Source organism: Drosophila elegans, unplaced genomic scaffold (genome assembly GCF_018152505.1).
Source record: "Drosophila elegans isolate 14027-0461.03 unplaced genomic scaffold, ASM1815250v1 contig_149, whole genome shotgun sequence".
NCBI lineage: Eukaryota > Metazoa > Arthropoda > Insecta > Diptera > Drosophilidae > Drosophila > Drosophila elegans.
In genome coordinates this window covers 4,443,707-4,470,477 of record NW_024545513.1, presented here as the reverse complement: position 1 = coordinate 4,470,477, position 26,771 = coordinate 4,443,707, and the positions used below count along the sequence as shown (strand labels likewise).

Here is a 26,771-nt window from a genome sequence, read left to right as displayed (position 1 = left end):
TGGCCTAAAGCGGCCTTCAGAGACAATTACAAAATGAGCTAACCATAAACATAAACTAAAACGAACTGCCGAAAACGACAGACAAAAGTGCAAATTTGTGTCCGCAATTAAACATTAAACCCGAAAGGCCCAAAAATACTCAGACAAACCGCTGAGCAACGTTGGAGCCTCAATAAAAACACAGGCCACATTAACAAGCCGCATTTATTAAAATTAAAAGGCTGGCAGACACTGCAGTACTAGTTTCGGGATGTATGCTTGTATTTAATGAAAAGAATCCGTTTTTTGAACGGAAATTGCCATGCTCTCAGCCAAATTTTCGTGAAACCGCAGGAGTTTATTTACTGTTCAGCTGCCATAATTATATAAATTCCTTGGACAACTTATCCAAGAAAATGCCTTTGCTTTATGGCCAAGTATAATGAATAGTTTCCATTAGTTTGCGCGGTTTGCTGTTATGCGCACTTGCAAATTGAATAAAACGGTGAGTTACCGGAAAATAACGACAATTAATTGCAAATCGAGCGACACTTCCCCGGCCGCAGACCTAGGAAATTGCGGTTTCCTTGGCATTTGGCAGCCAGCATCTGAAATGTGCGGTTAACGATTGCATCTCGGTATCCAAACATTGGGGTTACCTAATTAGTCGGCATTGAGCCAGGTGTCACACACTTTGAGGCCCCAACAGCACTCAAAACAGATTTCTGAGACGAGGAACACCAAATTTGAAATTTACTTATTATTAGCAAAAATTTGAACAATGCCGCAGCAACTAAACCCAAAAACGTTGCTAGAATTCCTTAATGCAAATGTCGAGCCCACCCCTTTCGATAGTATTCTCAAGGAGTTTACCGCTCCCGACCAATCTTCCAGAGAAGTGGAGCAGATCAGAGGGCGATTGAGGAGTCTTTTGGGTGCTGGAGTTCGTCTGATGTACTTGAAGGAGTGGAATGGTAACTATATAGTCGCAAGCAACGTGGAAGATATGCTAAGACTTCTGCGGTCGTTATACTGAAAACTGACTCGAAGAACCCCGGAGATATCGGATACCTGGACGATTTAAATGTTACCATCAATGACTCCTCGAAATAACACTTCCATCAGGATCACTGAAGATTGGTCGGACAGGAAATTTTCAAAATTAATTATGTAAAGGAGTCATTGTTAAAAGCCATGTGACCAAAGTTAATTTAAAATTTAGCCCATTTAAATATACAAAAGTTTATTAATTACGGATAAAATTTTCGAGCCCAGCTCGAAAAACTAAGCTCACTTGGTTTCCGGGATGTTTAAATGATTAGGCACATGATTTATTTGTGGGTTAGGGCCACTTCGCCAAGAACTAATCAACGGTTTATGGCCGCTTTTTGCGGGTGTGCATAAATTGTATTGGAAATTAATTAGCAAGTGGCTGAAAAGCGTAATTGCCTCTGATTATACACATCCATCGATACTCGGGCATTAGGCAGAGCTTACCCCATTGCCATCGCCATCGCACACATGAGCTCATCGATGAGATATATGGGCTGGGTTAGGGGATAAGGATACATGGGAGGGATATGAGGCAGCAGACATAAGCCACAACAGCATTAAATTGGCATTAGGTCAGGCCAGTGGACCAGCAGCAGGCCTCTGTGTTTCGGCCCAGAAATTGGATTGAACTTGACTTGTTTTTCTTTTCTTTTCTCTGTTGCCGAAAACCAAACGCAGACATGCGAGGGGTCTGAGGTTGAAGGGCACGGGGACTGGGGCACGGGGCACACAACATGCCACATTGTCGCTCTGACTTTTATTTATTTTGTTAGACGCATTTTGAAAAGCCAATAAGCAGCATTCTGATTGATTATCTGCTGCCCGCTCATTGTCTCCGTGTTGATTTAAGCTCTCATACACGCACTCACGTACGGTGGACACGCGCTAAGAGTCCCTCATTAATGACAACTAAATAGCTAAGACCAAAAATGATGTAGATGCGAAGAACGAGAAGAATTGTCAAGATTGTAGGCTGATTTCGTCTATTAAAATTAAACCACAATACATAAAAAAACAACTAAAATACTGTATATAATAAATTGGATAATTTTTGGCCGTTTTGTGACAAAGATTATATTCGACTATACCTGGTTTTTACAACTTTCAGAGATAAGAAAATTACAATGGACTAGTTCGCTGCCAGCGAGGGCACACTGTCTCTGTATGCCTGTCCATCATTGGGTCCTGTATGTGTTTATGCGTGGAAGGCGTCAATCAATTTTGAGTGAAATAAATGAGGCTTGTGCCGCATTTTGCGTTCCTTACACTTTGGGCCGGCAAAAAGGCTTAAAATTGTAAATTCCGTCCAGACGCATATTAACCCTTACCCGCAGTCGTACCCCAAACCGGACCCCCGTTATAAATGGCTGCCATCTCATCTGAAAACCTGAGTCGGGTTTTAGGTTCCTGCATACAGATCAGATTCCACCATCTGCCCGCATTCCACAGCTCCTCGTGCACAAGGGGAAGTTGCCGAAAATCCCATGACTTTGAAGAAAACTTTCAAGCGCACTGGCCTTTTCCCGGCGCCCGTTCCCCCGTCGGGTTTTCCCCACCAAATATTTGAGCACTTAGCCGGCCTGAGCAGCGCTTTTGGCCAAAGTGCATTAAATATAAATGAGAAAGTGCGATCCTCTTCCCTCGTACCTAACCCGTTTTTGAGGCTCCGGAAAAGCTGCCATTTTCCCTGTGTGTGCGGTGCGAAAACTTTGTAGTTTTCCAAATGCAAAACGCAAAGTGTTTTTCCAACGCCAAACTTTTTCAAAATCTCAAAAAATGGTAAGAAACTCAGGTTTTTCATAACTCTCTGGGGTTTATAAAGTCCACAAATTTCCGTTGAATTCACTGGCAAATGGATGAATTTGGAAGCCAAATTTGTGTGTTTAAATTAAATTACAGCTATAAATATTAAGGGGCTTAAAATCGCTGTGAATAAGCTGCAGTCTAAGATTCAAAGAGAAAAAGGTAGGTGTGATAAGATTAAGATTGCCTTTTATTTGATTATTTTTTTACGACTTAGTTTTTTTTTTGTAATTACCTGATAAGAGTTAAATGAAAATGATGTGTGTAAAAATTACAGCTTTATTTTAAGATTTTTGTGAATATTCAGTCGATTCAAAAGTTACAAAATAAGAGTAAAATAATAAAAAAAAAACTTTTATTTAAGATTGCCGTTGTTTGAATATATTTTTTCGCCTTAGTATAAATATTTAAATTACCTGATAAGACTCACGTGTAAATGTTCATGGGTTTCCCGAGATTCCACAATCACCAGATGAGCTTTCGATCGGCAGAGATAAGCTTCTGAGCTTATTAAAAGATTGTTAAAAGTGTTTAGTTTGTTTAGTTTAGTGCAACGCCTTTCGCCATGCGTTTCAGCCTGAGGTGGGTGGCCATTGCCTTGGGCTGGCTGCCAATTCTGGTAATGGCTGATCCCTGCCTGGATTTCTATGCCACCGCCTGCGGCAACTGGTCGGCCATTCATGCCGACGATCCCTACCGGAGTTTGGTGGGCCAGCTGGACTACGATTATCAGGAAGAGTTGGCCGAGCTGCTGGAAAGGGGGTAAGTCCAGCCACGAAAAATGTTAAAATGATTGAGAATGGTGTTGGTTTTAGGAAACAGGATGACGAGCCCCGCTTTCTGCAGCTGCTGAGGGACTTTTACGCCTCCTGTCGACGACCCTTAACCAAGGATCAGGTGCTGAGGGTGCTGGAAAAGCTGATTGCGCTGGAAAATGTGGAGGATGAGGAGCTGACCGTGGGCCTCACAGCCGCCTTTCGCCTCGAGGTTCTGGTCGAGATGGAGCGGCACAATATGTATGACATTTGGACGCAGCTGCTGACCCGCACCGATCTGGACTGGGATCGAAACGAGACGAACAGGGAGCCCCTGAGTCGCCAGAAGTTCGATCTCCTGTGGCAGTTCGGTGAAGTCTATCACGACAAGGAACTCGCTTGGCGCCTTTTGAGCAATCTGGAATGGCCCATAATGACCAATCGAGTTGAGGATGACGATGACGAGCTGCCGGGTTCATTGGGGCAGCCTCCAGCATTTTGGATGCTGCCCTGGCCGAAATTCAAACCCACCTACGGCTACCTCAGGTGGTTGGCCCGCTCGCTGGCCGATTCGACCAACCGGTTCTTGCTCATCTACATTTATCTGAGACTAAAGTTGGCCGAAGGACCCACCACATCCTGGCGCATCGAACGCGCCGAGTGCGCCGAGCAGGCCAGACAGATCCTGAGCCATCCCGCCGTCTGGTTGATGGAGAAACACCATCCCAGGCTCAAGGAGGAGCCCCTTCTGCAGGACGTTTTCCAGGAACTGAAGCAGCGCTTTGGCCAGAAACTTCGGGCCAACAGAAACAATTTCTCGGAACGCACCCAGCAGTATTTACTCAACAAACTGGAGCGGATGGAGCTGCGATTGAGTGTCCTGCCCCGGAACTGTTCAACGAAATCCCTGGTGCGACGCATCGATAGGCATTACGAGGATGTTTACATGAACGCCACCGACTACTTTACTAATCTCCTGGCCGGCCTAAATCACTCCAGCTTGCAGAACGACCAAGACGATAATGGTAAAATAATAGTAGTATATTAAAGTATTTTAAATATAAAAATATTAAATTTGAATGTGGCATTTCATTTGATTATTTTCGGAATAGATTTTCATAACTGAGAATTTAAATTAAACTAAAGCCATATGAATATTAAGTAAAATGACTCATTAATCTAATATTTTCCACATTAATTCAAATATGTTATGATTGAATCATGCAATTTAGCAGGCATTTTATTTAATGCTATGATTTTATATTCCCAATCTAATCCTCCTAGTGTCATTCAACATATGGACCATGATAGCCGAGCCAGTTCCTCGGGAGATGACCTCCAGGAACGGTTTGTTCCCCGTCCAAGTGCATCGATTTGGCAGCTTTGCCTCGCCCTTTTACATGACTGCGGAGAACAGGCTGCTCGTGCCCCTGTCTCTGCTGGGGCCACCGCTCTATTCGGCCAACCAGGCGGACATACTCACCTACAGTGGCCTGGGCTTCGTCCTGGGCCACGAACTGACCCACGGCTTCGACCCGGATGGAGTCAACTTCAACTCTCGCGGGCGGGCTAGCCACCTGGTTAGAAGGGAACTGAAGAGGAATGGGCGGTTCCAGCGCGAACTGCGCTGCCTGAATCGGAAGTTCGGCAGCAGACGCGACGAAAAGTTCGCGGACGCGAATGGCCTGGAACTGGCCTACTCCGCCTACTTCGACACCGCCCAAACGGACCGCAAAAGGGATCCACTGCGCGGATCGACGGACCAGAAGCAGCAGTTCTTCCTCAACTTTGCCCAGTTCTTCTGTTCCGATGAGGAAGCCAGGGAGGACGGCGATGACCATGGCAGCGACAGGGAAAGGGTCAACGATGCAGTGGCCAATTTTGAGCCCTTTCGAGAGGTCTTCGACTGTCCGATTTCATGGAATCGCAGGCGACAGCAGTGTCGATTGTTTTAGTTAAAAATAATTGGTCCCTATTAAATGTGAACCCCTTTAATTAACTTACGGATGTTTACTCGAAGCAGCTCAGAATAATCTAAAAGGCAAAATGCATTTGTGTGACATTTAATTAGTTTATTTATTCATTATTGGATGCACCGTCGAAATATATGTACAAAATCAAGCCGTAATCAGATGAAACGGTAGCCAAAGCTGTCGTCACCAAATACATATATAAATAGTTAACACATTCCACTCAGACAGACAACTTTCAGCTATAGTTATGGTTATATGTAGATTATAGTTCAGTTTCAGTTTAAGTTGTGGTATTAGGTTGCTTGTAGTTTGCTTAGTCAACTAGCTAGTGTACACTTAAAACATTTAAACTGGAAACTGCAATTGTAATTGTAATTGTAAAACACTTGTACACATATCAACATTGAATTCCAATTGTTTATGCTGTTTCTTAGACTAGAAAAAAAATATATGCGTAGCCTACAACATCAAGTTGAAATTCGTTACAAATGATTTGTTATGTTATGCATTATGTTTCATTTAATTTTCGTCATTTAAATCGGTAAACTCTGGGGCTCAAAAGGTTTACGAATTTAAACGAGTTTGCAATCCTACAGCTACCTACTCTTAAAAACTGTGATTAAGTTACAAAATTTTTTACAAATGGGCGCACAAAAGTTTGCACAAAAATAAACGTTTTTACTTAAGCCTTGTTTCCAAATTTCGTAAATACCTTAAAAGCTAACATTAATCATCATTATTATTGATTATTTAATTCAGTTTCACTTTATATTCCAATAATTTTAACTGGTGAGTTTCCTGTATTTATTCTTAGCATACAATTACTTTATTGTTTTGAAATACGCATTCCCCCGCCAGCTTATTCAGCTATCACTTCTTAGAAATCCCCCCCATTCCTTGGACTTATTATGTAGATTCTGTGGATCCTTAGCCGAAAAAATAACATGTATACGCTTGGTGCTTAACATTTAGTGGGGGCATGACATCAACTCACAGCAAACAACACGGATTTTAAGTGGATAAAACGGTGTCTTATGGGGGGAATTCGAACAGACATAGTTTTCAATATGGATCATTATGAAGTTTTATTATGATTTTCCACGATTTCTATTTCTTTGAATTTACGAATTAGATATAGCTATCGATCAATGAGAAACCCAACTAACATTAAGACTGAATGCTTTATATCATTGGCTTTTAGCTATTCATTATGGTTTATTTTTTTTCAATTATTGACATTGCAATAGATTTAATTGTTTTTATCTGCTTCTATCTGTTTTTATCTGTTTTTATCCCTCTTGAAACCTTATTTTAGGGTAACGGAATTGATTAAGTTTTAGTTCTCTCTGTGAAAATGAAAAAAAACTTCATTGTTTTTAAAAGGGCGAGCTGAGATCATTTAACCATAAAATGATTCTGTTCTAAATTTGTGACCTGAATAATTGAAATTACTGATAGCTAATTACTTAATCAATTTCGAGTACACCCGATCTAGAAGCCACTTTACTTTTTAGAAAAGGTTGATAGAACATCAATAGTTGGTTAAATAAATTGCCAAAAACTAGTAAAATTGTATTTTATTTTATAATAGAAAATCATTTAAATTTTCTGAAATAGAACAAAAATAAATGGTAAGATTCAAATTAACGTATGACTCCCAAATCTATATGCAAAAATAATATTTTATTTTTCAAAAACCCAAAAAGGAGTAAAAAATCCATTTTATATTACAATAAAAAAAAATATATATTTAATATATGTGTAATGTTAAACGGCAAGGTTCTAAATAACGTTAGACTTTTAAACAAATCTTTAATTTTTCAGAAAACCATAAATGTTCATCCCCAAAATAAATTCATGAAAAAATAGTGGAAATTCATTTTTTATTAAAAAGGAAAACAATTAAAATTTGTACCAAGTAAATTGAGAAAAAATAAAATATGATAAACCTAAAGGTTTTAAACAACTTGGGATTCTCAGAAAAAAATATATATATAAATATTTTTAAGCCGCAAATTTCCATTAGGCCCAAGCTATCGATGTTTGAAAATTTCGAAGATTTGCGCGGCCAACTCACTAGTCTAGACATTCCGCTCCTCGGCGATGATGTCCATGGTGCTGAACCTTCGCTGCTGGCCTTGGCCTTGAATTTGAATCTGGATGTGAGTCTGATGCTGATGCTGCGCAGTTGGCTCGCCACCGCCAATGACCACCGCACCACATCTGGTGGTGGCTGTGGTTGTACTGGTGGCGGTGGTGGTGCGACGATGGTCGCTGCTGCCCCGCCGCGGCACCAACATCACCAATTACTAGAGGACCGTCTCGTTGGTGTTGGTGCAGGTGCGAGCGCCATTGACAATGGAGTACTTGGTGGAGGTGTCCTTCTTGGCCATCAGCCGGCCGAGGAATATCTCCTTGAAGGTCTCCCGGAATTGGCGCGACATGCCGCAGTAGATGCCGAAGTTAATCGGGTAGCTGACCACCAGGAAGAAGTTGGTCAGCATGATGCAGATGTTGGCCAGGCCGTAGTCGAGGAACTCGATGATCAGGGAGCTCACGATGTGCATCACGGTCACAACGGCAATGGGTATTTCGGCCAGGAGAAACACGGAGACCACCACAATCAGCATTAGGGTGGTGCAGTTGGTCTCCCGCAGCTTCTTGCACTCCTTCTTCCGGTTCTCGCGGAAGAGCAGCTTCCTCCGCTCCTGCGCCTGCCGCATGGCCGCGAAGAGCAGGATGTTCAGGGTGACCAGGATGATGCACGGCAGCAGGTGGACGAACAGCACGCGGAACAGGTAGTAGCTGGTGTAGTACAGGTCCACCCCAATGTACTCGTGCACCCAGACTGCCGTCTCTAAATGGCACACCTCCGTCGCATCGCCATTCCACTCGATCTCCAGTGGCATGTAGGTCCTGTCGAAGAAGCGGGGCAGCTGGTGCAGGAAGGCCAGCAGGGCGATGTACGCCGTACACCGCCTCACCCGCGGCATCGTGCACCAGGTCCTGGCCATGGGGGCGTGGCACACGTAGATGTACCTTGTGGAAGAAATCACAAGGACCCGATAAGTAAGTCATATTTAAGGGAAGGTAGGTTTTAAAAGGAAAAAAAAACATTATTTTGTTATTTCTTGTTTTAAATGTGAGTTATGTTGTGTTAATTATTCTTTCAACACGTAATAGTTTGTCATTTTAAGTATATGAAAATAAATCGCATACAACAACATTAACACAGCCAACATAAGGCATCACAAGGTCATTTAAAATTTATAAATCATATTGCGTTTTGAAGGTAGTCGACATTCCCTTTTTCACTTTTTAATATATATTTTTTTTTTTGCAGCACTTGGAATTTAAAAAGTTTAATCTTTACAATCAAATTTCAATGTTATATATAGAAAATGTGTGCTTGATTTGGCGCTTAACAAACGGGATTCATAGGAAAAATGATTTATTACTCGGATATCCAAGGTCAAATCCCGCTTCAACCGCTGTAACTTCTTCAGATCATCTCCCTTTTACTTAAAATTTTGACACACAATGTTGACATTAATCTCAGAATATTATAGATTAAAAAATAAACTTAAGAAAATATAAAAACAATGTATAATTACAAAATTTTGTTTTAACTATAGTTTGACTCTCGTTTTTTGGGCATTTAACTAAATCAGGATTCTTAATGACAAAACAATAGCCCAGCTAAGCTTGCAAAATAACTAAAAAATGAATTTAGAAATAAGCTCGATACGTTTGATAAGAAAGGCTTCTTTAAATTACGCCAACGTCAATCAGAGTTTGGTTTGCGAATGAAATGAAACCAAACGAAGAACAATACCTACGGCCATTAAACAGCAATGGACTTTATCTGAAGGGCCTTAACTGTGCATTAATGTGTTCCATTCAAGGGGAAAAGGGAAAGCCCTTTCTCCGCTCCCGTCGAGGCATTGAGACCAGGTAACGAACCCTCTGCATTTGCCTAACACACTTTTATGGCCGCGGCAACGTCAACGGAAGATAAACCAATTTCCCCAAGTGAGAATTTACGATCGCAATGTGGTGACAACGAATTGGCCAAATCCTAATTTGAGCCACCATCCCACCACCACCACCGTTCCCTTGGAAAAACTTGCAGAGCCAAGGAAGAAGCAATCAAAGGCCATCTGAAAAGCTAATCAAGTTGGCGCTTTGTAATTTCATAATTTGAGTAATTTGTCAGGGGTCGGTCGCCCTGCCAGGGAATAAATTTGTTTCCTGTGAAGATTTGGGCAAAAGTTTGCCGATTTATAGTTGGCCAATAACGGAGAATGCCAACCCAGCCGCCCCTTGGATTTTAATTCGAAAAGCGAACGAACTTTGATGCTGGGGCGCGTCCTTGGTGTGCTGGCCTAATTTATGCGCATAATTATGGCCACGCCCATTGCGCTGGCACTTGAAAACGCTTTTCAATCAATCTTTCATTGAACCTTTGTCAAGCGGGGATTTCATTAAAGTTGAAAGCAACAGAAATACCAACCTAAACGCAGGACGACGGACGAAAAACGATTGCCAGGCGTTTACTCCTAAATGGAATTGATATTAATAAATGAATAACATTTAGCTGGCTTATGTTTTGCCCCATCCCCTACCCACTCATTTTCTTTGTCATTTTAACAATTTTGTTAATTTGTCCTAAAAGGATGGACCCAGAAAGAGGAAAAGCCCTGTAAAGGCAACCCTCTTAAACCTCAACGCGTCTAAGAAAATGAAACGACACAATAAATCAATCAAGTACAACATCTCCTAAAAGGGACTGAACGCTGATATCGTCTATTGGAATCTGCTACAGATGGATGTGTTATGCTTAAGATACAGATTTTGAATGAAATAACAGGAAGGTCGAGGATACCCCTTTAATCCCTTTTAGTGGAGTTACCCTTTCAGAGGGATATTATTTTTATGGCAGAGTCATTTCTAGTGGTGAAAGCCAAGCTATTCCTGAAGCTGAAGTTAATGGAATGTTCAATTTGATAACTGTTTTTAAATAGCATTTTATTAAATAGCTCAGCAAACATGCATATATTGCTGATACAAAATGATTTCAAGAGAATTAAACTTGTTTTTTCAGAAGTTTAATAGATTTAATCAAGTTTATGTTTCCGGATAAAGCCGACCTCTTGTATTTCCGGTCTCTTATTAATCACTGATGAGTGTTTGCCCTTAAAGTGATTTCAATCACACAGCTAATAAGGAAGACATTAAATATTTATAGTTGCTTCAATGGGCCGCTTCAAAAGTATGCCAATAGGCCCCATATATACGGCTACCTATATATATCATACATTTTTTGCTATATGAAATTTTTATGGAGAGCGTCACTTACTCAGTTCATTCGAGGCACTCGAGGCACTCGAGGGCATTATGCGACCCACTTCCTCACTTCCCCACTTTGCCCCGCCCATCTGAAAGGGCCATAAAAACACTTGAAACACAATAAGTTGACAACAGGCACGGCAACAACAATAATAACAATAAACGCTGAATGTTTTTATCGCGCTATTTGTCCTCGGGCAATTTTCAACGCATTTTAGAGAGAGAGTTGCCCCCTTTCCTTTTCATTTTTCATTTTTCCATATATATATTATTTAGCTATTTGGTGGTGCATAAACCAGCCATGTGCTGGCTTACCAACCACCCCCTTGGTTTCGGCCACTTGAAAGCGGCCCAAAGTCGCATAATGGCCCAAATATTTATGACTATTTTTTCGAGGCTCTTCAGCCACCACTTCGCTTTGCAAATTTATTTGCAAAGCTGTAAAATTTATGATCCCACACATGAGTTAATAGAACAAAGCGCTCTGGACCAGTCCCATCATCTCCAGAATTTTTTTCTAAGGAGGGAAACTCTTGAAGGGAATATTCCATATGAAGACAGGGTGAAATTTATGTTACCCATTCGAAATTAGTTTATTGTTCACATAAGTGGTTACAATTTATGGGTTTAGTGACTGAAACAATTGGGCTTTAAAGACCAATGCCTTGTGGTTAAGGGGGAATGTGAGCTGGCAATCGATTGATTGTCTGGATGTGTGCCGAAAGTACAACTCGCATCACTCATACGCATCGCTCATACGCAGCGTTGCCTGCTCCAAGGTAGGCCCATTCGTTTTTTTGTTTTTTGTTGTTCTTATGCCCCCCTCAAGGCATTGACATTTTATTTCTACCCACACAATAACTGATTTATTGCCGCCATTGACAAGTCGGCGAGTCAGTCACTCAGTCATTCAGGCAGTCACTTTCTTTTAGTTACATCTCAACTGGGGAAACCTGCTAAGGGCGGTCTCACTTTTATTGGCCTAATTGCATACTTACTTACCTTTGCACGGCGAGGGCGAGAGTTAGCCAAACGGAGATGGTGTGGCACATGGCTGGCATAATCTGTAAGCAAAAATATTCGAGTGTATAGTATTTGTATATGTTTGGGTTGCTGGTGCCATTGCTGGTTTGCCATGGGAATTAGTATGAACAGCCGAAATCATTGTTTAAATTTCTCGGTTGTGTGGTTTCTTGCATACTTTCGGGGAGCAAAAAGTAAGTTATAATATTTCTGAGACTGAAACGTAAAGGCTTAAACTCCTTTTAAAATACCCTCTCTAGCTATCATGCTTAGTTTTGTAAAATCAAAAGATATGTCCCTAAACACATAAGTATTTATATCCTTGCTTCTACTTAATGAAGTGTGTCTAGGCTAATAATGCTAGTAGCAAATAATTTAATGCCCATCAGTGCCCAGGAGAAGCGGGCAAGATATACGTCTATGAGATGTGAGTAAATCACCAAATCGGATTCGTGGCATTCAACTGCATAACCTAGCAGTGGGAAGTGCGGTATCTGGAATTCTGGCAACTGGCAACCGGCAACTTGGGTAGCCCTTCCACAGTTCCACCTGGACAGGTGTCTGCTCCATTTATGGAGCGTAATGAGTGCGGCTCTGCCGTAGACAGGTTCAGCTCCATGGAATCTGTGGGTTTGACATCCGACTTGGCCATATAATGCACAATCTGTGGCCTAATCCTGTTTATGTGTCTGACTGGGCTGCAATTACACCGAGATGGCTAGATAAACTCGACTGAACACTGGCTACTGGAAACTGGATATTTTACAATGAAACGGTTACCCCCTTTTTGCATTAACATGACCATTATGCGCACCATTCAGAGGGGGGAACGGAGAAAAGGGGAGAACGTGCTGCCGGAGCATATAAATTCAGGGAAATGAAACGGAATCTTCAACTTTGAGGCTGCAATGGCCGCCTGGTGGTTATTACCGAAACGAGGAGTGCCGCTCCGCTGGATGTGAGTTGAATTTTATGGCAGTCATACGCAGAGATAGTCAGAGTCGCTGCCAAAGGACCTTGCCACCCCACCCACTCAATCTCCATCCCCGCTCCTTGGAATCCATCTAGACAGCCAGCCCAGCATGGAATTTAGCTGCTACAAATCCCCGGAGAGTCCACTAACAGCACGTAGCTACAATGAACCAGAACAGTGGGACGAAGGCAGTTTAAAACGATTTGTGTGCGTAACAGTCTTTGGGAATAGTCTTTGCCAAACAAATGCGGGTGTGCCACAGAAATATCAATCGGGCATTCGGACTGAAAATATATTTTTGCATACTTTCAGACACCTTCTAAATGATTTCTGTGGCACCGGGATAGACAGTTTTTCATATAATGTCACTTGTTAAATATTGCAATGGATTTCTTTGAATTTCTTTCAATTTGTCCAAGTTTCAATACTCAGAAGTTGCACAGCAAATTGTTTTTTTAAATCTTTTGAATTACCTGTCTGTTTTCATATATTCCAATGATGAATAGGAATTAACAGCAATTAGATCATATTTATTTAATTTTGTATTACTTTTGTATTATGTATATAAAGGTAAGCAGGCAAAAATACCCTATACAAATATGCAAATTTTTTTAATCTGAATATGTAAACTAAGAATGCAATTACCCATGGGTTTCTAAGACGAAAATGGGTTAATTCCGCTTAACACCCTCCAGTGAACCACTATGCCTTCTGGCTTTGCCTGGGGTTTGCTGCCGGCTTATGCTTATGGCCAAAGGGGGTGGGCTTTTTATCAGCTTGACACTACTCCATTGAAGTGAGTAAACAGTTTTGCTTTGCCACCCCCAAGCCCAAGCCCTGGCCCAATCCCAATCCCAGGCCCCCATTCCACGCCCTTCGAGTGCCATAAATTGAAAATGTTGATTAATCAAGGCAAACGTGCAAAGGGCAGGAAAAGCGAGGGAAGCAGAAGAGCGGGAAAGCCTGAGTTTGCATGGTAATGGTGGAAAAACGCTCTCGAATGAATAAGTGTTGTGAATGGCTGAATGAATAGGTGGATGTGGATGTGGACGTGGATGTAGCTGTAGCTGTAGATGTAGATGTAGTTGGGTGGGGGGATTCCCCGGATTCCCCGGGCAGCAGGTGGCAAATGGCAAGTGGCACTAGCAGCGTTTTTCATTCTTTCATTATGCTGACAGAAATGACACACACAAAAGGGAAAATCACGGAAAATGGGGGAAATGTAACGTGGCAGCAAATGCGATAACGATAACGATAACGCGACGGGATCCAAAACAAAGCTTCGTACATCAGTCGGAGACAAAAGGGAAAGAGAGGGGCAATGAGTCCAAAAAAGAGACGGGCATAGAAGACAGTTCCAGCCGAGCAGAGCATTTTATTTAGGTCAATGAGCGGCGCGTCTTTTGGTAAAATGTAAGCGAAATGGGGGCACAAATGGAAAGTGAGGGGTGCAAACGTGGCCAGAAGCCAAAACAAACAGTTTTTCGCTCTTCCCACTTTCTGACCAGCCTTGGCAATTAGTCTGTGGCAAGAAAACACAGGCAGAAGAAGACACACACAAAAAAGAAACATCTAACAATGTTCTTTATTATATGTACAAGGGACCTTAAGATAAAAGTTTACTATTTTTAGAATTCTCAAAAATCTTTGAAATTATGTAACATAAAATAAATAAATAATTGGAATATATAAAACATTTTTTTTTGAAAATATAGTATAACCTTATAAACTTATGGCCTGTGCTTCCAGATAATAATGTAGTACTTCAAGTTTTTTAAATTATGTTTCTTTTTAAACATAAATAAAATAAATGTATTCTGTAGTAGACTATATAGTAATTTTTTTCAAAACTTTTTGGGGCAAGTTTAAAAATGATTTCCGCAAGGCTCAAAAGTTTTCGTGGAGTGGACAAGGGAGGCGACCAGTGGGTGGCTGGATATCTGGAGTCTTTGTTGACTTACCTCATTGAAAATGCTGTAGGCCAGACACATGGAGACCGGATGCAGGGGCTTATAATGATTGCCGAATGTGTACATATACCAGAGGCCCGGTGCCGGAAATATAACAGTCAGCATATCGCAAATAGCCATTCCTGGAAGGAGAGAAAGAGAGAAAAAGAGCAGGGAAAGTTTAAATTAGAAATTATGGTAATGCTTATGCAAATCAATTGCGATTTTCAATGCAAATTGATTGTGTGATTGGACATTGCGGATGCCAGCGTCGCAATGTTGATGCCCGGCTGTCTGTACAAATTTGGGTCCCATCTGTAATCTGATTTCACGGCTTATAATCGATTCGCTGATCAATTATATACGGTTCCAATGCAAAATGGGCTGAATTGGGTGTTGATTCTGCTACAGTTCAGGGTTCAATTGTGGACAAACATTTGCCAATCCAAACAAAGAACTGTGTTGCCTGATTGCCTATTTATTAAATTTCAAATTAATTTGGACCCGTGATTTATTGACTTATGTGCTCAACGAAATCATGAATACTGTCTTCACAACTATTTATACACTCATTTGAAAGGAATAATATTTTGAATAAATACTTTAAGTCGGTAACATAACATGCCCAATATCTGGTCCCTATCCCATCAACTAATCGACTTCTGTCCCCTTTTGGCTTTTCCTCGGCCCAGTGACATTTGAACCGAGCGAATGTATTTAACTGACTGACGACACACCCTGGTGACCTGACCTTTAAGCACTCATCGGACGGACAGTCCTGTGTGGCTGTACCGCTGTCTGCACATTCGGATGCTTACAGAGCGGAAAACGATCCCTAAAATGAATCGACCACATACCTAGGGAGCCATATTTTAGGAATATAAATTTGTATAATATAATTATTAATTCATGTTAAATTGACATGTTCTTTAAATACTGAATTTATTTGTACTAGCGCGTTGGCACTGTGGAGTAAGGAATATATAGTACTATAATTAAGCTAAGCTGATGCCCAAATTTGCATTAATTTTCTTCAGTGCACGAAACTTGGCTTATGGATGTTGAGCCAATTCTGTTGCGGTTGCCCCTGCTGCAGGGCCAGAGTTCATTTCACGTTTGGTCCGCTGTCATTTGAACCGAATGCGATTAGCCTTGGCCTGCGCCTGACACGAGGGGGGTGGGGTGTTGGTGGGTGTCTGGGTTGGGGGCGTGATTCCGGCGGCGGTTAGGCCCTTAACCCATTGACAGCCCAGGCGCGCGAGAGGAATAATTTTAAGATTTAAAATTTTTATCACTGCCTTTATTGGCGGCGGATCGAATGTTTCGATGGCATTTTCACGAGGACTTTGTCGCCGTTCAGCCGTCGTGTAAGCCACTTACACTTACACTTACTTACAGCCGGCTTCCAGCCTCAGTTTCATTTTCAGTTGCAGAGTTTCCATAAATCAGCGGCGAATTCCGCGCACGCAGCCTATCACTTGGTTTTCAGGGTTGCAAAAGTAGCTATTTTGTAGCCATATGCCAAAGGAAATAGTATTGGGGAACTAACTTAATGAGGGTAAATCAAAATACTACTACCAATACTTTATATTTATAAATAAATATATATTTAAGAATAATAGTCTCCTGGTTTCTAAGACTTTTCATATGGCATACAATTTACTTGGTTTTCAGGGGCAAAAGTAGCTAATTTTTGACCAAGTTCCAAGGAACTCACTTTATGATTTGAATTTAATTTTTATATTAATAAATAAATATATACAAATTAAAATAATAAGTTGTGAAAGTTTTTTAGATTCTCCTTGTTTGGAAAGACTTGACTTTGCCTTTTTTCTTTGGAACCTGCATATTCCTTGCCTGATCTGCAGTCAGCTCTGTTTGCCTCATCGCCAGTTGGTAAACCATTAGCATTACACACGCTATTAGAATATCTCAGCATTACGCGCTGTGGGACGGCCACGGAGGGATCATATGGTAGGGGGGTGGGGGAATATAGGGCATACATGGTGATATAGAAGGGGCTCCGGGGAGCACGCACATCGCCAGCTATTTGAAATCTCACAAAACTTCTGCCTGATTTAACATTGTGGCACATTAAGAGCCAAAAGGGGCGACGTGCCGAGGCCGCGGCACGAAATGACATGGAATAAAAATAAATAATAATCATAAAAGGCGGCGTCTGAATGGGGAAAATCAAACTGGGCCCAATCCCCCAATGTCAGGGCAAGATGGGGGCACAAAGTCGGTGTCCTTGAATCGAGTAATTCGGTAATCGAGTGACTTGCATGTGGCACGATATCGCCAAGTTCCGGCAAACGACTATATGGGGATGCATTTCGGGGCGGAAGGAAGTGCAGTCAACATTCTGTTTGGGAACTTTTAGTTAAGTTTTCATGACTTTCTTAATGAGGCATTACCAAATCTATTTTATTGGCGCAGCGTTATGTTTTAAAAATTTTTTACATTGTAATTGGGTTTATTGTTCCAAACATTTTTCTAGACATGGTATTTAGTCAGACTCACCCATCAGCACGAAGTTGGTGGGCGTGGCCATGCTCTTCTTGCTCAAAACGAGGACGATCAGGGAGTTGGAGATGATGGTGATGATCAGCAGGAAGGGCATGCAGTATCCGTAAAGGGGCATCGCGTAATCGAGGGGAGAGTCGCAGGTCAGGTTCCAGTAGCTGATGTTGTTGTCCACTGTGCGGCACTGAGCGCCGTCCATTTGTTGGTAGTTGGCGTAGTCCAGACTTTCGTTTCCGTAGTCGGGAATGGGAGAGGGGATGCCCAGGTGCGACTGGTTGCCCCCCGGGAAATGGCGGGTATCCCCCAGCCCCATTTCCGCTTCCGGACTGGCGGAGGGTGCGAGGCGGTACTGGTACAGTACGTCCGTGCTGTTGTCCATTGCAAGTGTTTTCTCGAGGGGATTTCCCAGCTCAGATTTCCCTAATTGGAAAGGTCCGGCATGTCCTGGATCTATGCGGTGCTAATGGTGTGCGTCAGTTTGTCAGCCCTCAAAAAGTTGCATTTCTCCTGAAAAGAAATACAAGTTTTACAGGTGATTTGGAATATTAAAATTCCTCACTAAGGACTGATAAATAAATTAAATACTAAAATAAATATATGGCTATTGAACTGAACATATTGTAGATTAAATACAGAATCACAATGTTAATTAAATGCCTATTAAATTGCATGACTTAATATTAAAACATTTGATTTAATGTGGTAAATATTGGATATAAAAAGCCATCTATTTGTTTTAAATGCATTATTTTTACGATGTCTGTGTAGTTATATATTACTTTTAAAATTTGTAATATTCCAATTGAATATGAAATACTTGGATTTAATATGCTTTTATCAGTGAGGCTAATAAAATAATGTCAGATTATATCGATTATTAAAAGTATTTACCAAATTCAACAAGTTCAGCTTAAATAGTAAGATAGTATGTTGCCGCTGTCGAGCTTGAAGCTAGACTGATCTATGGAAAAAGCAGACACAAAAGCTGCAGCTGCAAAATTATATTGCCAAAAATAATCTTGTTAGCTAAAGAGAGAGCTCGGACACGCCTTGGCTCATAAAAACTTTGAGTATTGCTGTAATGTTGACATTGTGGTTAAGCAAAGTAAACACGGTCCAGAGGCATTCGCATTTACTAATCGTATTTGGCGGTTTACTTGCAAACAAGTATTTGTATTTACTTTTGACTACTTTGTACTCATCGCAAGTTTATGTAAGTATGATTCCTACCATGTAAATCTTCTAAAATGTAAATTGAAAGAAAGAGTTTTCCATAGATTTTGGTTATTTTGGCTGCAGCACAAAGATTTTCCTCTGCATTTTTCCTTTTTACAAGTTTATTAGCACTAAAAGGCGACGGCATCTTGTAGGCCAAAATGTTTTGGCATTGTCCGCAGCATTGTAAAAATATGCCACCTAAAGGCCCAAAACGCTTCCGCATTGGGAATAATCCAAACAAAAAGGGCAAACTTTCATTTGTATGAGCGATTTCGGTTTGCTAAAAGGCCAAAATGATTTTTTTGCTTGCCAGCAGACTTAAATATTCAAATCTGTTATGATTCTTTTAGTTATTCTAAAAGCGTTCCTTGTCTGATTTCAACTGCCTGGGGAAATGCAAGCTAAATCAAATATATTGGGTATTTTTCTTTTGATTGGCTGTGTGATTGATAAATCATGAACTTGTTTATAACATTTCGACTTTAAAGCTTAAAACATAAGAAAATACAGAAATTGAATGGAGAAAGAGATTTTGGTTTTTAAATTTTAAATTTTTTTTTAGTTTCCCCCACAAAAACATTAAACTCTTCATTGCTAATCACTTCAATCGTGATTTAGCTATGCTAACCATTTCGTAAATAACCCGTAACTTTTGGGCCGTAAACATTATGGCAGAAATGGCCACTTTTCGGGCTTTTCGCCCCTCAAGTTGGCCATGATCTCAGAAACCAACTAATAACAGGGCATTCCGCATGTTTATGTCATGTTTATGCTGCCTTTTTAATGGTTTTATTTTTCGCAATGCGAATCCGAGAACTTTCTCAATATTTTCGGCTTGCCGTTTGCTATTTTCCACTTCTTTTTTGTCATGGCCACATTGACCCACATAAGCGAAAGAAGAAGAATGGGCTCAGGGGTCAGGGTTCGAGGGTTGTCTCCCAAGAAGGAAATTGAATGTGAATGAGAGACCGAAAAACTCATTCATTGACATATTTCTCTGGTCGCAGCATGTTCTACATGCCTAATGCGATTTAAGTGGGCCATTTGAAGTCGGACAGAAGAGATGAAGAAAATTAAAGAGAAATTTCGGAATTGGATAACCCAATAATAATTTATTTAAAGCGCTAGCAATCCCTTAGGAGCAGAGAGTGACAATTACAAATTTAAAAAGTTTAATTTGGAGTCCCTTGGAAAATAAACAATTTAATACTGACCAAAACACAATTAAAACTTCAGCTCTTGCCAATTTATTTTAAATGCGACATAAATCTTTTAAATAAACATTTTTTACTGCTTATTTGCCGGAATGGCTCAACTCGGATTTACAAATTTAATTTATGTACATTGCTGCATCTGCAGTTTATTTATTTTAGATTAATTTGTTGAGCTCATCAATAATTCGAGCACAATGCATTTGAGCACAATTGAATGAATTATTAAATTAGTTCCGGCTATTTTGACGCGGATTGGTGAGCATTAAAAAGGATCAGAAAATGCGGAAAAGCGGAAAACATCCAAACGGAATAATCAACTTGCCATTGATTGTTGGCTGCCAATCAACGCGAAATCGAATGTCGTGGGAACATGCAAAATGCAATCAAGGCCGTCTGAAACGGAAAATGAAGGGAAATCCCAGGCAAATCCCACGGAAAACCCTCGAAAAGGCCCATCACATGCAGCCGCGAAACCGCAGTGGAAATAACTCAAATCCCGGGACATCTCGACTCGTTAACCCACTGGCACGCTGAGTCCTTTTAATTAGCCCTGGAAAAGCTCACTCCCATTCGAAGGAAAAGTCCGCCGGGAAATTCCACTCCACTCCGTGCCGGGCTGTCAGTCATCTGTCATTTGCTTTTCCCTTCTAGCTCTATTATTCTGCACAGCGAATTATAAAGTTGTTTTTACACACAACCTAAATATTAGATGCGAGCAATGTTATTTAAAACGTATATATTTTCATTTTGACAACAATTTTCAGTTACCAGTTTTGATTGATTTTTATTGAATTCTATTTCTTACAATTCATTTCTGATAATATTTAATTGTGTTTTTTAAGAAATACTCGGTTTGTTTACTGTGGATCTTCGAAACAAAGTTTTTTGATATCCATTTGAAGTAGTTGTATAGCTAATGAATCCATAATCCCTTCGAAATTGAGTGGGATTTTCCTGCCTTTGCCTTCATTTCCACTGCGATTAAGCGTGCCAACTGCTGGTCGTTTCCCAAATTAAAGACACTCGAATGGGCAGATGGCGTCCGTTTAATTAACTTAGGTGTTGCATATCGATTTCCTGGTGGCTCACTAATTATGCCCTCGGCCAGGCTTTTCCTTTGACACACGCTCTGATCTATTTTCCATCTAGTTTTCCCACCAGCTTTTCCACCCCGCCCCCCGCCTTTTCACGCAGACATTAGCCGCCATCTTTGATCCATTACTACGTGAGCGGGGAAAAGGCGAGAAGACGATGATGGAAAACTTTAACTAGGACAACGAAGATGCGAATCTCACTTGCAAACAACACGTGCACACTTTCGAATACACTTCGAGAAAAGACCCCTCCATTGCGTCAAATAAATTGGCACACAAGCAAATGTTAGAGGTAAAATTTAAAGTTACTTTATATAGAATTTTTTTTAATTGGGACTTTTTCAAAGAAAATGTAATTACTTTACAAATATATTCGCTATATTTTTTTCCGTGTACACACGTACACTCACTTGCACGCTCTCACACTTTTGCATAGTCAAGTCATCATCATAAAGCGATTAGTGGAACTAAAACTGCCATTAAAATGCCTTGGCTTCCGCCTCCTTCGCACCGTTTTTGCCTCTTTCTCTCTCTCTCTCTCTCACACAACTATCTCTGTCTCTTTCTCGCCAGGGACATCTATGTCCAAATGAATTTCCAATATATTGTGTAGTTTCGCCCACAAAGAACGAGCTCCAATGGTATCAATTGAGCATTACCTCTGAGCTGTGTGTAATTGATGATGAGAAAGACATTTGAACTTTTTGCTGGTCTCAGGTTTATCTTTGATTAATATTTTCAAGAATATTTAAAACTTAAGAGGTCAAGTTAATAACTATAAAGCAGAGCTAAAAGGTTGGATCCCTTTTTCAGAGAAGTGGAAATTGCAAGGTAAAGTTGAAGCACTGCATCGATGTTTGTGCCATTTTCGCGTCATTTTCCACAGCCTAGCCACGCCCCCTTACGCTGTGGCCGCCCTCGTTCACAGGGCTTGTTTTTACAGGGCCAACACAGCAATGACACCGAAAAAAGTCGATCAAATAGAACGATGTCGTCGCAAAACCGGGGGAAGCGTGGGTGGTTGCCTTTGGTAGATGAACTTAATTGTACTTTTTAGCTGGGCAAAAAACAGAAAACAGCATATTCCCCCAAAGGCCTGTATGGCTGAGTGTGGAAAAATGGAGGCGTAGGACGAGTGGGCATGGTCGTTGCCCCAGGGCAAAATGAATGAATGAGGGGGGGGCTGTGTGCCTTAGAATGGCTTAAGTAATTTTCCATTTTCCATTTAGGCGACTGTCTTGGCATTTTTGTTCCTTGCCCTTTATTTTTTAATGTTTGTTTTCCTCGGCTTTTTCTTGTTTTTTTGTGGGTGGTGCTTTCTGCGCCTGCATCTCTTTAATTTTTTTTTCCTCTTGCAATGAATAAATTTCACAGCCATCGGCCATTTGAGAAATCATGTATGCATGTCAGTCGCGCGGATCTCTTATATAATTCCCATTGATAATAAAGGAAAAAATGGAAAACTAAAGTTGGCAAATGAAAATTGGCAAATTATTATTCGCACTCGTAATGTTTTAAATATTTTTATCATTTGGTGTTCATCTCCAATACAATTCTACTTAAATTGCATTTAATGTAACTTGTACTTTACTTGTTTTCCCGTTAACTTGGGAACTTAATCATTTTTAATCGTTTAGGCGATAAGAGATTCTCCATTGCGCATTTTCCGGCTCACCCCCGCTTTTCCCCGAGCATAAGAAACGAGATAAACCAGCGACATTTGGCTGAGCGGTGAAAAAGAAACTTCCCAGACACGTTGAATTAGTAGTTCACATACGCTTTATGCCCAGTCCCCCGATTTTCAAGGGCTTTTCCACCGAAACGCTCAAAGCGTTTAGAGTTTTGCCTGCCGTAATCGCCAAAGCGAAACTTTTTCGATTTGGGAATTAAAATAAAAAGGCATCAACAACAATAGCTAGCTGGCTGGCCTCTGGCTAAGGAGGATTTTCTTTTTCCCCGCCTCTGCTAGATTTTTCCAGCACCCTAGCTAAAGCGTTGCCCCCTCCCGAAATTCCAGACCCCTCTGGCGATCCTAGAGCCGAAACTTTTGCCGGCCACTCTGCACGCATCGCTACGGCTTTCCCGCCACTCTCGACTTTAATGGGAAAATCCAGGGCGTATCCCCCGTCCCCACATTACTTCTGCTCGTGGAAAAGCCGCCTAGATAAGTGATAAGCCGCCACACACAAATTGGCAGCACCGCCCCGCGAATTCCCCTCTGCCGCATGAGGGGCACCTTGCGTGTCTGGGGCACATAAAAAGGATTAGATGTCTGCCTCGACATGACAGCCCCCCCGAAAAGAAAAAACCGAAAATGGAATATCTCAATCTGAATCGGGAAATTCGCTCTATTGAAGAAGATCGGTAAAGGGAGGGGGACTGTGGAGGTTCATATATATCCGCACACTACATTTCAGTTTTCCCGACTTTAAGATTCGTCGCGGGAAGACACGTCCCTTATGAAATGTTTCACTAATAAATTTTAATAGTATTTTAATTACTGGTTAATAAAGACATTTCCTTTTTACTATTATGCATTAGAAACGTAAGAAAATAAAAAAATAAAATAATTGACTATATAGCCTCAATTTTTTGATTTTTGTCAACACTGCGGGTGAGCAACATCGCTTCGACGGTTTGTGAAGCATTTCTCATCCGCAGTGTTGCCCAGATGGATTCAAACTACCGCAGTAATGAATTTCCTACCTTCGAATGCAGTCTCCCAAACAAATGAATCATTCAAATAGAATTGTATTATTTAAGCAGCTGATGCAGCCTCTCCATTTTATTACCAATTCAATTTGAATACCAGCAGCTAAGCCGTAAAATGGCAGCCGTATTTCGTATCCGCTTTTTCTCAGCGCCGGAAATGAGGTTCGAACAAAACCAAAAGAATATACAGCACTTTGGGCCGGTTCTACAAGCCCTGCACTTATATATTTCCATATATATCGCGACGGTGCGTGTGGAATGCAGTTTGTTATTTCAAATGGCACGCATTTACATCGCAAAGCCGGCTAAGCACTTACCGTTACCGTTGCCGTTACCGCTACACTTTCATGTAAAGTTACCTTAGCTTTGCCGTTAGCAACTGCAAAATATGCAAATGGCCGCCCAAAAATGCTAACCCAAATGGAAGGCGATGGCAGCACCGTGGAGTATACGTGTCAAGTAATGAGAAAATAATCAGGCGAAGCTACCGAAAATCGATTGGACTTAGAGGATTTCTCAGGGCTCAAATTCAACAGAAAAATTGTGCTTTTAAGGGACTTTAAATATTTTTTCAATATGAATAATAATACTTTTCAAATCGTCTTACAAACTTTCTGACTTTTAAATATACCAGAAAATGTAAATATATTTAAAGAGCAATAGCTTTGACCAAGGTGCACTAAGTTTGTGTGACAATCGGAGGCGAGTAAAGGCCTTGACAAGCTTTAATATTTGATGTGGCGCCGCAAAATTAATTTATAAAATGAGAGCAAAATAAAGGGGGCGCCAAAAGCTATTTGGTGATTTATATATATATATTTAAATAAATAATATTCAAAATAAATGACCTGCCGACTCAAATCACTGCGGGTTGGCTTACGAGTGAAGAAGAGTATTTTAATGAGCTCATCACAAGTTGCTTTCAAGCTGTGCAAATCACTCCGTTCCTGCACTTATTATTAACTGGGTGCCCGGCATTTGTTGCCAACATTTATTAAGCCAGGACTTGATTAATTTAGCAAGTGTAATTGCCGTTGTCAGAAAGTTCCTTCAATGTTTGCCCGGCTTAAATCTATAGGTTTATCCTGCGACAGAGTGTCCTATTCCGCAGGACGAATGTCTATCCCTTTCGAGAGCTTTAAAATGTCGATGGGTTCGCCGGGGTTCCTCTTTATTTTTACGCAAAACGAGATCAAAATCATCCATAAGTGTGGGAATACTTCTGGGAGGCAGTGTCACCATTGCAGACGTTAGCGGCACGTGCTGGATATGCATAACAATGATGGGGGCGCTTCAAATGGTCGACTAAAGTATACTTCGCACTTTATTTCAAATTACATCTGAATCTGCATTAAATATATATAAAATATTTGGTATTTCTAAAAGACAATATTACTTTAGATTTTCAACTTGTGTTGTGGCTAATATTTTTAAAGATGATATTTTAAGCTCTAAAATATTACAAAAAACTTTTTCTCACATTCATATTTTGATGATACCCCTTTTATTATCTTCAAGTACAGGGTGTGCTGAAAAGAACCAGTAAATGAGAAAAAAGAACACATCCAGCAGACATCCAAAGGCAAATGCGTCGTTAACATATGTTGTAGTCGAGTTTCGCAACCAAATTTATCCGCATGTGTGTATTCCCATGTGTGTGTGGGCTTTTTCTATAACAATTTGCCAAATGTTTGTAGTAAATGTACGAGTTTTTCATACATCCGTAGACGGACGGAGGGAAAGCCGGAGGGAAAACCGGGGGAAAACGCTGCTAGGAGCTGGTGGCTAAGTCTCTCGGCCGCCTCCATTGAAAAGTGACTAAAGTGTTGAGCGCACTGAGTGCAGGAAAAACGGAAAACGAAAAACGGGAAACCAGAGGAAAACAGTGGAGAGCGGCAAACAAGCTCTCAACTGAATATATGTGTAAAACACCCGCACAAGCCGCAAACATGTGTGCAAAAGTTAAACACAAATTTAAAGCGGCACGAGCTTTTGCAAATATAATTTGTTGCCAACTCGACGAATTAAACTAAAAGTTGACAGCCGCAATGGAAATAAAGGAAATATCACAAAACTTTTAGCTGCAAGGTTAATTGCAAATAATTAAACCAGTTAATATTAAATACGGACTTTTGAAACGTAGAGTTATATTAAACGAAAGTTTAACTGAAAAATTAACTCAAATGTATATTTTTGTATATATTTTTATTTAAATAATTATTATTTTTAAGTCTGCCAATAAGATAATAAACTTAAAATTTCAAATCCAATGGAAGTAAATAATATTTTCCATATATACAATTATCTAGACTGATGACAGGATCGCGCTATTAATCTAAGCATAACCAGTGGAAAGTTGGCAAAGCCCCAAACAAACCCAAAAATCGCAATAATCCCGGCAAACTTGTTCACAAACTTTTTGCCTTTCGCTAGTTATGAATCGGGGACGCTAAGCCCGCTGCCAACTTTCCCGTTTTCCAAATTCAGTGCTTTGTTATCCGCTTTTCGCCAAATAAAGAAAGAAAATCGGGCCAGAGATGGCAAGAAATCCCAATGTTTCACAACATTTTTGGCTTTTGTTGGTGGCCACTTGCTGCTTTTATGCTGAAAAAAAATATACACACAAGAGCAAGGTGAGCAGCCTCCAGACAGCGTTTAATGTGCTGGAAAGCCACTTTGCTGCCAAATTGCAATAGTTGCCAGTTTCCTCGGTCACCTGTTCGATTTTACGCAAAATTAAGCAGGCGGAATAGGCGAAATTGGCCTAAAGATCTTACCACTAATTGAAAAACTGATCGCCGGCCATGAAATTTTATGGACCGAGATTTATCAGGGCCTATACCCAGTATACCCTGGTGGCACAGAAATGCTTTTATCTATGTGGCACCACACGATTTAATAACAAATAGTGCCCATCAAGCAAACAGACAGCAGCCAAGATTACAGGGCCAAAATCCATTCCTCCGAACTTCTGGCCGTCAGTCACATTTCACAAGCATTTGATAGCAGATGATGCGAGAATGCTTGATATTTATTTTCTGGTTTTTCAACACCCGATTTATGGCTAAATAAAATATTTTTCTAAGCTCTGTCTCAATTAAACTGAGCCGGCAGCAATTAAAAGTCACTTAGCTCGGAGCAATCCGAAAC

At 40.8% G+C, this 26,771-nt stretch overlaps 2 protein-coding genes across 3 annotated transcripts in view; one reads left to right on the top strand and one right to left on the bottom strand.

Annotated features, from left to right (window-relative positions):
* Nucleotides 1–3,384: 3,384 nt before the first annotated feature.
* LOC108136300 (endothelin-converting enzyme homolog) lies at nucleotides 3,385–6,034 on the top strand. The gene is made up of 3 exons (XM_017257387.2): nucleotides 3,385–3,597; nucleotides 3,651–4,615; nucleotides 4,875–6,034. Exons 1-3 carry the CDS (start codon nucleotides 3,401–3,403, stop codon nucleotides 5,543–5,545), a joined length of 1,833 nt encoding a protein of 610 aa, XP_017112876.1. The 5' UTR covers nucleotides 3,385–3,400; the 3' UTR covers nucleotides 5,546–6,034.
* A 1,395-nt stretch (nucleotides 6,035–7,429) lies between these two features.
* Nucleotides 7,430–26,771, bottom strand: part of LOC108136301 (sex peptide receptor) — a 46,561-nt gene continuing 27,219 nt past the window's right edge. The window contains exons 1-5 of one of the 2 annotated variants that reach the window (XM_017257389.2): nucleotides 18,275–18,295; nucleotides 17,381–17,890; nucleotides 14,870–15,000; nucleotides 11,915–11,976; nucleotides 7,430–8,602 (exon numbers count right to left, since the gene is read on the bottom strand). In XM_017257389.2, coding sequence (XP_017112878.1) covers nucleotides 7,873–8,602; nucleotides 11,915–11,976; nucleotides 14,870–15,000; nucleotides 17,381–17,762 — 1,305 coding nt within the window. In that variant the 5' untranslated portion in view covers nucleotides 17,763–17,890; nucleotides 18,275–18,295 and the 3' untranslated portion in view covers nucleotides 7,430–7,872. Of the gene's footprint in view, nucleotides 8,603–11,914; nucleotides 11,977–14,869; nucleotides 15,001–17,380; nucleotides 17,891–18,274; nucleotides 18,296–26,771 lie in introns of those variants that run through there. The other variant, XM_017257388.2, reaches the window with a different exon arrangement.